This window comes from Ascaphus truei, chromosome 5 (assembly GCF_040206685.1).
Source record: "Ascaphus truei isolate aAscTru1 chromosome 5, aAscTru1.hap1, whole genome shotgun sequence".
Taxonomy (NCBI): Eukaryota; Metazoa; Chordata; class Amphibia; order Anura; family Ascaphidae; genus Ascaphus; species Ascaphus truei.
The window spans coordinates 73,256,279-73,268,704 of NC_134487.1; the positions used below are offsets into that span (position 1 = coordinate 73,256,279).

Genomic DNA, 12,426 nt, shown 5'->3' on the forward strand with positions numbered 1-12,426 from the left:
ATCTACTTGGCTAACCATAGCACTATCACACCTTTTAAAACGAAGAAAGTGGCAATTGACAATTTGTCTGCATATTCTGGAATATAAACTAATGACCAAAAAAAAATTATATATAAAAAAATCCATTTGCTTCACAATAATAATTCTTGCACCAAACATTTAAAGCAGCTGTCTCACAGTGGACAATATTTTATTACAATTTCGCTGTAAATGGCTTTCTTGGTGTATGTATTTATGTATATCATTATTTATATAACACCATGGAGGTACATCACATTTTACAATATACATGACAATATATTAACACAATGGTAATAAGCGCTTCAGACAAAATAGGAAAAAGGAAACCCTGCCCCAAAAGACCTCACCATCTAAGTGGGGCGAACTTACAGACCGACGGTAAGTGTATCTGCAAGGGGCCATGGTGAGTGCATGAGAGATGTATACACAACTCCTGTAAGCTCAGACCCACCTCACCATATATTTTTATGGCAAAAGGAGTGTGCAACTGGGTATGTGACAATGAATAAACAAAAGACAGAGCCCCAATGCAACATTCATTATGACAAATCAAATAGTTAAATACTGAACATTTCTCATGTGATGGTCACTTTGTTAAATTCTTGGGCCAAAGCATTCGTAAGCTTGCAGATGCAGCGGTGAATGAACAGTCTATTATGACTTCTTCCTCATATTAGAGGTAAAGAGAAAGCCTGCAGAGATTTTAGGACTTGCAGAAATAAAGGGCCCACCTTGACGTGGTCTGCAAGCTTACAAATGCTTTTGCCAAAGAATTTTACTAAGTGACCCACACTTCAGAAAAGAACAGAAATCATTAACTATATGATTTGTCATGTTATATATCATTTTGGGGTTCTCGGTCTTGTTCATATGACATGCATAGTATCAGCCAGCAGAGCTACAGTACACATGCTTTGTTAAAGGTGTTTTAAGAAAGGTCCTAAAAGGTGAATATAGAGGGTGTCAGTTGGATATTGAGGGGAAGGGCATTCAAGCGGTATGTAGCAATGAGTAAGGTTTTAGGCAGGAGAGGGCTTTAGATACAAAAAGGGGTAGAAAGAAGACATCCTTGAGCAGAACCCAAGTATCAGGCAGGTGGATAGCAAGAAATTAGGGCTGATATGTAAGAAGGGGCAGGAGTGTATAGCCTTAAAAGTTAAGAATTTTGTAAGTAATACAGCATTTAATAGGAAGCCAGGAGAGGGATTTCAGCAGGAGACAGATTTAGGAAAGAGTAGAGTGATTCTAGCAGCAGCATTTAACATAGATCGTAGGGGAAGACAGGAAGGTCAGACAGTAGGTTACAATAGTCTATGGGAGAGAATGAGGATCTGCATTAAAGTTAGCAGTAGAGTATCTTTGCAATGTTACGGAGGGGGAAAAAAAAAAGCTGTGTGTGCTCAGCATGCGCATAGTAAGTGAAACTTCTGTTTTTTGTCACAGAAATTTTATTTGTGATGTTTTTAATTAAAAATCACAAAACAATTTCACTTCCAAAACACAAAAGTTTGACCGCATGTTTTGGCTATTTGCACATCTATATTTATAGTAACTGAATTCTTTGTGTTTGCGTGAGTAGGGGGTGTGTGTGTGTGTGTGTCTCTCTCTGTGGTGTGTATGTCTCTCTCTGTGACCTACCCCCACCACGACATAGCTGCGGACACGGGGAACTCTGACTGAGTCTCCTCCCCGGCGGAGCTGTGGGCTGTGTTTCCTGCTGCAGCCAGCCCCCCAGCAGAGGTACGGGACATGGGAGGTGCTCGGCAGCTCACAGGGTGGGGAGGGGTGGCGGGGGAGTAGGCACATCACTTGGGGGCGCTGTTCGGCACATCACTGGGGTGTGTGTGTCAGTCAGTGAGTGAGTGTATGTGTGTCAGTGAGTGAGTGTGTCAGTGAGTGAGTATGTGTGTGTCAGTGAGTATGTGTCAGTCAGTGAGTGAGTATGTGTGTCAGTGAGTATGTCAGTCAGTGAGTGAGTGTGTAGGTGTGTCAGTGAGTATGTGTGTGAGTATGTGTGTCAGTGAGTGTGTCAGTGAGTGTGTGTATGTGTGTGTCAGTCAGTGTGTGTATGTGTGTGTCAGTGAGTGTCAGTCAATGTGTGTGTGTGTGTGTGTCAGTCAGTCAATGTGTATGTGTGTGTCAGTCAATGTGTGTGTGTGTGTGTGTGTGTGTGTGTCAGTCAGTCAATGTGTGTGTGTGTGTGTGTCAGTCAATGTGTGTGTGTGTGTGTGTGTGTGTGTGTGTCAGTCAGTCAATGTGTGTGTGTGTGTGTGTGTGTGTGTGTGTCAGTCAGTCAATATGTGTGAGTCAGTCAGTCAGGTCAGTCAGTGTGTGTGTGTGTGCGCTGCGGTTTCTCGCCTGAGGATAGCTGGCCAGCTCCCCCGCAATGATCGTACTCATGTGCCCCACGGAGAAGCACTCCTCTCTCACTCCGATACCCTCCATCAGGTGGTTGAGTCCTGAAACCAGGCTCCGGATGTGAAGCTGTAGCTCGGGGGGCAAGGAGTGCAGCTCCACGTCCCCCAGCCCCGGGATCCTCTTCTTGCCCGGCCAGCTGCAGTTGAGAGCCTGCAGGTCTCCGCCAGGTAGCAGCAGAAAGAGAAAGGCCGGGGCCCGGAATAGGTGCGGGGAGATCGGGGCCAGCAGCAGCGGCGCCCACATCACCTCAGCACTGGAAGGATTTCTGGCGCACCATGTCCAGGGCACGGCCCCGCAGCTCACCACGAACAGAGCCTTCGGCTGGTTGGCAGCGCCGGCCTCGAAGCAGGAGAACTCCTTAACGTGGAGGGCCCCCGCAGAGAGCAGCAGCAGTTCGGTGCAGCTGCACCAGTGCAGGATCTCGGCTGTGGCGGCGGTGAGTAAATGTTGAGCGGGGGAGGAGAAAGCCGTCCTCCTCATTCACCCGGCAGCGCAAGGTCTCCGAACCGTCTGTGAGCGTCGCCATGACTACCGTGCATGTCAGCGGGCGCGGGCTGCGGCAGCTGTTAGGAACGGCGGCGGCAGACGTGTGGGAGGAATGGCATGCGCAGGGGGGCTCCGTCTGAGTCACCAGCCCGGCAGAGCGCGCGGCTGGGACAGAAGAGCGGGCCTGGTCCCAGGAGCCGGTCAGCGGGTTGTAGCAGGAGCCGGGCCCGGTCGCCGCCCGAGCCCATCTCCACCTGCAGGAAATTGCAGCCGTTAGGCGCGGCGACGATTGCCGCCGCATGTCTGCGGCCGTGTGGGGGGAGCGGCCAGGCGGCCATTAGGAGCGGCGCCGGCGGCTATCGCTGCTGCCGCACCATGATTTTTTGAGCGGTTGGAAACAGGTCAGTGTTGGGGTTGGGCTGAGCCAGAACACAGCCCGGCCTCAACTGCCAGCACTGACACCACATCCGTTTCATTTGTCTCCACAATCCATTTTTGCCCCAGTTCGAATGAGGTGCCACTAAAGAAGTTTCACTTCAAAAATACAGGTTTCAACTACATTGTGAATATGAAGGAGGAGTCAAATGTGACACCAAGGCAGCTTGCTTGTAATACTGATGCATGGTAGTACAGCCAGTAATGTAGAAGGGGCAGTAGGACCATGCTTGGGAGGCAGTATGAGGAGCTTTATCTTTTGACATGACATCCACAGAGACAGATGTTGGCAAATGAGACAATGAAAGTATGATGGATAGGTAAGAGCAAATAAAGGATAAAGCTGTTATGGATATCAAGGGTATGGAGAATGAAGGCGAAGAGGGTGGACCACAGTATCAAAGGCTACAGAGGAACAAAAAGGCCAGAGTGTAATAATGTAATAATATAATAATGGCCTTCATCTTTGGCAGCATGGAGGTCATTTATTATTTCAGTGAGGGCTGTTTCAGTGGAATGAGCAGTGCAGAAACAAGATTGTAGAGGATCTATGAGAGAATAGGAGAAAATAGAGCAAGCGAGGGAATACAAGGCATTCAAGGAGTTTAGAGGCAAGCGGGAGATAGGGCAATAGTTAAGACAGGTAGGGTCAACCTTGCTGTTTTTAAGTCAAGGCATAACTTTTGCATGCTTGCGGTGGGAAAGGTAGCAGAGTAAAGGGAGGCGTTGAAAATGTGCGAGTGTAAGGACTAGAGTAGGAGCAAGGGGTATTTAATGGGAGGGAATTGTGTCGAGGGCAAGTGGTAGTGGGGGAGGGGAAGAGATCAGCAGCAAGCCATCCTCCTGTTAGAGTCAAGGAAGGTAGGAGTTAGGAAGCGATGCACAATGTGAGGATACCGAGGAGATATCTTACGAATGGAATCCGTTTTCTTGAAATAGTCCGCAAAGTCCTGAGTTGAAATGGAAGAAAACCAACAGGTGATGGCCTCAGTAGAGTCAGACAGCACGAGTTAGACGCGAGTGTTGATTAGTGATAAAAAGAAGGGTTGTATATGCAAGGTTTTAGACTCAAGAGATTAGCTAAAGATTATTAAAAAAAACCTGTAAATATCAGCAACCTATACTTAATAGGTCACTGCCATTATTTACTATGTTATTGCTAATAAGCATAAACAATTTAAGTGATGGTCATGTTTGACAATGGTAATATCCTAATAACTTAAGAAATATTTGAACCAGAAGTACATTACGATAACATCTATAACAAATGTCACAATATGCATTTTTCTAAACCTATTTAATGTTTTGGTATTGACTCCTAAATAGGTTAATGTTCTTAAAGAAACATACGTTTATAGTGCAGGGTAAGCCTTGTGAACACTTAGGGAACAAAGATGGCCACATTTAAATAACCAGATACTCAACCTTGGACAAGTGACTTCATCTGAATGTATTTGAAATTTCTTATAGCATTCAACATATACTTGGCTGCACAAAATTTAAATGCATGGACGACATACTGTAATACATGCGGGATAAACAGACAATAGAAGTCTGTGTATATGTGAGTGAATATATGAATAGATTTTTCGATGAATGGTAGATTCATAAGCAACAGTGGAATAATGGACAGCATCTTTGTCATGAGTCATTTTAGTAACTGTGTGCTGAATGAATGGATGACTAGCAAATTGGTAGTAAAATCTACAGACACGACTACAACTTCTTGAATTGTGCACGGTGCACTTGAAGATGACAGTAAAATTGCTTTCATCACAACGCTACCTTCTTTCCATACTGTACTTACATTTGTTTTACAAGACAAAACACTTAAGAGTATCTGTCTAAACCAAGTCCACTATAAAGGTTAAAAAAAAGTACATATTTTAAATTGCAAAGATTCAGAATCAGAACCCAAACATGTAACCTAGCGTCACTTAACTCCCAAACCCGAACTTTGCAATCATTACAAAAAGCTTGTCCAATCAATGTGAGGCAAACAAATGCATTTTATTAAGTGTTGAACTTTTAACAAGGAATCCTACAGGCAAACTGTTTTCAGCTGGGCTGACAACTATTACAATAGTTGCCAGACACATCCTCCCCTCCTTGCAAGAGTAGTGCAGAACACAAGCAGTTTGTATTAGAGGATGCATTTAGTGATACATTTAGTGATACATTGCAGTTTGAACATGGCTGTGGAACTCTCATTACAAACAATTTCATATATGTATTTTTTTAATTTTATTTTTTTTAAACACCTTACTACAGTTACAGAACACATTTAAAGCAACGAGGACATTACATTTAACCAAGCTAGAGCTCATTTTCTGAAGGTGTATCCCTTATTTTAATTCATTCTTTCACATAATAGGTCTGTGTGCCTATTGCTTAAACATAATAGATTTGGAATCAACTTTCAGAAAGTTACATCTGCAGATTTGTGGTCTTTAACACATCATGAATAAATAAAACTATGTTTTAGCCATTTATTGCAAATATGGAAATGTGTTAAGTTTATATACAATCCAAATATAATCAAATGAGCTAAATCTGAATCATGCATTATCTGGAAATACTAGCACGTTTTACATTACAGCTATTTGCATTTAAACCCAAAAGCTACTCCTCACCAAAGAACCACACTAGCCCAAGAGAACTCACGAAAAAAAACAAAGGGCTTTAATTTCTCGTAGTTTTGCTGCAAGTACACAGGTTCAAGTCTCCAAAACGCAGTTTGATTCCATCCTGGATATTTAGAACTCGCCCACATCTGCTCTCTTGTCACGTAATTTGCTTCTAGCCTTTGTTCGAGCTTTGAATGCTGCAGAGTTATACAAGTGCTTGAGAGAAGAAAAAAAAATATCAGTTAAAAAGGTATCCATGCAATGTTAGAATACAAATGAATTCCTTGTAGGTCAAGTGTAAAATGTCAGCAACATCTTGAAAACCAATATTTTGTTTTTTTCACAAATACTCAAGCTTTATACATGGGATAACTGCCTTTTTTAGTGGCTGAGAAAATATTTAGTAGATAATGCAAGAATCCATGATAAATCTTACGGTGGGCAGTTACAAGAGGCGCTCCAAATGCCTGAAAATGTACACATTAAAATTATAACTGAAATGTTTAGAACCAGTGTAAGTCAATTTCATATCAAGCTAGAGGCTTTACAAATATATGCATGTTGATTACTCTGGTCACATCACTGTGCAGCAGGGGCTAATAAAAATAATTGTAAAGCAAAGTCTATGCACTCAGCTAGACCTTTGCTGAAGAAATGTCACCAAAAGAATGATGAACCTTTTATAGACTTCAATTTAAGAAACGGGGAAAAAGTCAGTAATTCAAAGGTGATGGTTAAATTACATTTAATGCCTTTGCCCCAACATTAAAATGTTTGTTTCATGTTTGATATTAATGAAATATCAGAACCAGAAGTGCTCGTTTTATAACAGGTCTAACAAATACATTGTCATTGCTATACCACCATTTAACATTTTTGTATTGGAGTCTTAAACAGGTTTGCAATCAATGTCATCAAGAAATATAAAAGCTTATGGAGCAAGGACAGCCTCATGAACACAGTTAGAAGACATGGTACTGCCTCCATCAGAGGTTACAGGAAAGAATGCATACACCATGGACTCCTGCAGTAAACCAAACTACAAAACACTGGAGCACAGTGCTTACAAATCAAAAAGCCATTAACCAGTTGACACAAGCAGGCAACAGATGCTTTACTTTCTGGTACTGTAGGGCGATAAAAGAGCAGTTGAAGCATTTTCTATGCATATTAGCAAAGGTCAGCCCATTTGTGCAACTTACCCTTTCAACACGAGAAATTTTCATTGTTTTAAGAGTAGCGGCATCTAGCAACACTGGTGGACCAAGCTCGAAAACACTGCGCAGAAATTCATTTGTCTAGGGGAAAAGGCCAGATTGTCTTTATTTTCCCAGTTTCACAATAACAGGATGCACAAAACACGAAAACAGAAGCACATTTTCATCCATAAAACATATGAAAATCTACACAAGATATGGTGTCAAATATTTACACTTCAAAATATATATTTTATGCTTAAATGTTCAACATGAGGTTATCATCCAGAGCCAATATAAAATTTCTATATTTATTATGAATAAAAATAACGTTTTACAAATCAACTAGTAATGGCTCCAAATAGGTTAACGGAGCCATTTGTTTGCTATATCTATCTACATCTATAACCATTATTGAGAAGGCCTTGATCTCAAATAGATAGAACGGTTTATAGTGCGGTTTGAAACAGTTCTGTTTTTCAAGTCTGCGCCATCTGTCAACAATCTATACAAATATTTGTGTAACGGGTCAAGTGAATCAGTAAAGTAATAATGTACATCACAATTCATGGATGAAAATAGTTTATTAATTGATGCATGTGGTTGACCCTTACTGCATAATGGTCAGCTACATTGACTAATATAGAAGATGTACAAAATCAACTTTCAAATGGCAAACATTTTCTATTGGAAAAGGTCCAAAAACATACTGTACTAATCTTTGCCATTTAGGGAGAAACTTCAACAGTCCTGTTTCCAGGGTACTTTGCACTGCCCAAACAAGACCTATTTGTTTGCTGGGTTTAATTTAATTCTTATTCTGTTGCCTATTCTAGGGGGTGCAGTCAGCAAGGTATATTTTTTTTTACATGTTTATGAGCACAGATGTATGTTATTAAAATGAGCCATTTGATGTCATGCTTAATAAATTAATGTAAAACACTTAGAAAATAAAAAAATAAAACAAAAATGTCTGGGACATAACTCCTGAGTCGCCCCAAAGGCATCTTACAATATACCTTCACTGCCCCTGTCCACCAAGCCTGTGTGGAAGGTGTTAACAGCATGAGGACAAGAGCCACTTCAAAGACAACCTTTTGTCAGTCAGCCCCTCCCCCTGCATGTCTGCAGTACTGTGTGCTGCCATGCTGCTTTTTCATTTCCACAAATATCTGCAATGTAACACCCGAGTCGCCCGAAAGGCGTCAGCCTAAGGGCAGCCAAATGATGTCGCTGTTTGCTGATGTTTGGTAACGTTACAGCTGCTCTATGGCTTCCAATACTTACCAACCCTCATCCCCTGTTCCCAATGTCAAGTTACCCTGACTATAGATTGTAAGATCCTTGAGGCAGGGCCTCCAACACATTGGTCTATCCAACCTCTTCCAATACAATTTTAATTCTGTCTGTAAATGTTACTTGTGCCCATAATCAGAGCCGACTGGCCATGAAATAATTGTAAACTAAATGTGTATAAGCTCTGTTCATTTAATGCAACCATAATATTTTTCCTGTCTCGTGTAACAAAATAATTCTATTTAATTGTAGGTCTAAAACTGACTTCAAGTATTGCGATGCCCCCATAAATGAAGGCTTGTAGTTACTTAAAAAATAAACTGAGATGAGCCTTTCCAGTAGATTTGTGTCCCTAGTTTTCAACCCTCATCAGGGAACCCCAGCGAGGCCAAAGTTTGGGGATACCCAAGCAATATATTCTCATGTATTAATTGGTTGGTCAGTTCTTAATACTTAGTGTAATTCGAGCTCCATGCTAAAAACCAATGATTCATTTCCAGAAGATACTGCAGGAGAAATTGAATTCCACCTTTAAAGGTAATTCAACATACTATACGTCCAAGGGCTCTAGCACTGAATATGCTGGGATATATAGCTGACAGGAGTGTACCTGAAGATGATACTGCATACCAGATCCAAAGAGTTCCTTCAAGGTTCCATAAGTAAGTCGTTTCACCCAACAGTCAATGTACATGCGCTCTGGTCCAAACCTAATAGTTTCTGATTGAAAGTCACCTTCCTATAGAAGACAAAAATATCCTTAATGAAACCAACATAGCCTATTTGAACAATCCCTATTAAGACTTAACATACCTTAACACAATATGTATATGTGCTATTGACAGATAAATACCCCAATGCTTTTTAATTAAGTCCACCTTTGCAAAACATTGCTCAGCCTACAGAAGACTAGTATGCAGCAGTTTGACATTGAGTACACGCCTGAATCTAAATACATGGTAACGCTCAAACACACAAGAATAAGGGGCTGTAAAACTGTAACATGATTAAAGATGGGCATGACTTTTGTAGTGCCTAAGGCTGTCCATAGTGCAGGATACGACACAAGCTACATAGCTCGTGCCGAAACAAACTAGGATGCCAAAGCATATGCGCGTGCACGCTAGCGCTACAGGGAGAGCTGCGCTTCGCAATACAAACAAGTTTGTATTGCAAGCACGACGCCGGGTTTACATCAATTGGTTGCCAATTAAAAGCAGTAATCCTATGTGGTTTATTCATTAATGTATTTATATACACAAGATTGAGTGTGGACCCGAGCTGAACCACACTGTTTTCAGCTTTTGGGATACCTTTGGTCAAGAGATACTTACACGTGAAGTTACAGGTTTAAACATTTCCTCCACAAGAAACAAAATGACTGGCAAATCACTGGTTCTGCAAGCAAATAGGAATCCACGATTACTGTTGCGAATTCCTATTGGACGGCCACTTCAATCCAGTTGAAAAAAAAAAGCAATATTGGTAACTTCACAGGTAAACATCTTGAACCAGAGCGTTTCCAGATCTGAAAACACCACCCAACCCAGATCCCACTCAGTTAGGCTGGATTTCCACTAAGGTGCCAGCAATGGCATTGGCTGAACACTGCTGTTTTTTTAAATTATTCCATGTTGCTATAAAAGTATACAATAAACATCAAATGTTTACATATCTAAAACTAATTCGTTAACCAACAAAACCATGAATGAGGGATGTTGCATTATTTCAGCAAGTAGGGAAATCATTTCCACAGCCATTTACAAAGAGGTGCGCGTCTTCGCTACAAGCTATAAAGTGGTTGATCACATAGGAAACAAGCGAATCAGCAAGTTACACGTTATAATGCCATTATAGGGTCAGAATGGGTGCTAGAAATGATCATTTATTTTTAATGAAGAGAAATGTAAACTTCCAGCAAATAATGTCCCAGAATGTACACATACCTCCACAGCTCGCAGGACATCACGGAAGACTGAACGCTGCTTTCTTTTATCTACTTTGGCTCTGTGTTTGTTGCAGTCTGTAGCCAAAGCTTTTAATGTTTGCGTTAGGGGTTCCAGATCTTCATAAAAGAAATCCTAGACAAAAAGCAACTCGATATAAACAAACATTTATAGCGTTGGTCCTCGTGCAGTTTCCAGATTGGCAATCTTTGCCTTTCATGATTTGCATAGCTGTAAAAGCCTGAAACCCCAAAAACTAAACTAATTGCAGTGAAAGGCATCGCTATATATTTACTATGAATCGTATCTTTCTTTTATTCTTGAAAACCTCTCGTTCTAAAATGTAAAATTTAAACAGATTTCATGTAGAAACGTTTCCAGTTCCACTTTGACCAAAAAAAAGCCCCACACATTACCCACGGAAATGCCTTTTTCATAGGCAGTGTCAAGCATCTTACTCTTTCCTCTCCTTGAGAAGTAATTGTGAGGTTAATGTGCGAACCAGTTAAAAATGTAAGACAATAAGTGACTCACAATGTTAAAATTGAAAACCAAAACATTCATTTCTCGGACTTTAGAAAATAAATATATTTGAAAACCTATTACATTAGTTTGTTATTTAAAAAAAAAAAAAAAAAAAAAAAAAGTGTTGCTCATTGGGATAGCTCCTTTCAGGTGCCCTAATTAGGCATTACTACATTTCAGATTGCGCTTGGTTATTGCTTCCGCATTGTGACATTTGACACAATGACAATGACATTGTGACATTGTGACATTTTACTATAAATGTAAAGCTGTGGATTCATAAAAAAACTAATAAAAATGTAAGTGATAAAAAAAATGATAAATCACTAGGGTTTATTTAGTTCTGTATGTCAGGGTCCCCAAATTCCTTTTGTTTAACCCACTTGTGTAACTGTGTATACTAGATCCCTGTACAGTCTTCTAATTCCTGTAAATTGCTGCGCAAGTTGCTGGCACAACAAAACATACTAGGGCCAACAATACCCAGTATAGTATACAAGAGCGTTTAAAAAATAATTAATTTTCATGAATCAAATGGTTTATAATATCCCCATTGTCTTGTAACTTCAGGAATGTCGATTTTCCTTTATTTAGGATTATTTGGAATCATTTGCCATTTTTAAGAATACATTTTTGATCCATTGCACTAAGGATTCTGTGTGTGTATCCAATTTTGGGGATCGTCGACATTAATCCATATACAAGGCTGTGACTAGGGTTATGAAATCCAGACACATTATGTTTTCAATGTAATTCGTTTTTTCATTTAAGTATCACCTGGCCTGGTATTTTATGCATTTAGGCAGGTTATCATTGCTATGATTGATGTTCTCCATAGTAGCTCAGTGTGTGTTTATATCATTTTTTTGATTATGTAAATTGCTTCAATATACGGAGATGGAAATATGTTTAATGAATTATATAACAAAAACATTACATTTACTAATTAAAATTGAGGAGTATGTGTGCAGAACCCATTTCCCACAAGGACTGAATAGTTATCCAAGACAATGTTTGGACTTTGAGCATAATTTGAGATGATTGGCCATTAGACATTCCGGTTGGGATCTAATGGAAGAACCCCATAGAAAGCAAATTACAAGGTGAAATGCGCTGGAAAACGACACCACACTAGTTTCAGCGATCTGTGGTACTATACAGATGCAGACGCCAGAGCAGAAACAGCGTGCACGCTGAACCCGGCGCTGAGCTGACAAACAAGGATGTGTTCAGTAGCGGGCGGGAGTGCGCCCTTATTACACTTCATGTTCAATTTTGTTCGGGAAAGAGTAATTTCCCCCATCCATCCCCCCATACAATTGTTTTATACTTTAGTAAATGATTGTATGCTATGTGCATGTCATTTGTTTTCTTGATGCATGGTGCAATATGAAGAGTGCCTCATTTTACATGCTGATCTCATCTGTGGAAGATATTGGAATACATTTATGTCAGTGCTATTAATCATTTGAGCAC

At 40.5% G+C, this 12,426-nt stretch overlaps 2 protein-coding genes across 2 annotated transcripts in view; both read right to left on the reverse strand.

Annotated features, from left to right (window-relative positions):
- Positions 1 to 158: 158 nt before the first annotated feature.
- On the reverse strand, positions 159 to 5,209 carry LOC142495077 (sec1 family domain-containing protein 2-like). Its single transcript, XM_075600021.1, has one exon. It carries the CDS (start codon positions 2,917 to 2,919, stop codon positions 2,329 to 2,331), a length of 591 nt encoding a protein of 196 aa, XP_075456136.1. The 5' UTR covers positions 2,920 to 5,209; the 3' UTR covers positions 159 to 2,328.
- A 142-nt stretch (positions 5,210 to 5,351) lies between these two features.
- IFRD1 (interferon related developmental regulator 1) overlaps positions 5,352 to 12,426 on the reverse strand; it is a 35,437-nt gene continuing 28,362 nt past the window's right edge. The window contains exons 9-12 of the mRNA XM_075600020.1: positions 10,426 to 10,560; positions 9,090 to 9,218; positions 7,190 to 7,285; positions 5,352 to 6,203 (exon numbers count right to left, since the gene is read on the reverse strand). Of these exons, the coding sequence (XP_075456135.1) occupies positions 6,117 to 6,203; positions 7,190 to 7,285; positions 9,090 to 9,218; positions 10,426 to 10,560 (447 nt within the window). The 3' untranslated portion in view covers positions 5,352 to 6,116. The remainder of the gene's footprint in view (positions 6,204 to 7,189; positions 7,286 to 9,089; positions 9,219 to 10,425; positions 10,561 to 12,426) is intronic.

Bases quoted from the DNA above. Each gene is read 5' to 3' on its own strand.
- LOC142495077 (XM_075600021.1), bottom strand. From the start codon at position 2,919: ATGAGGAGGACGGCTTTCTCCTCCCCCGCTCAACATTTACTCACCGCC.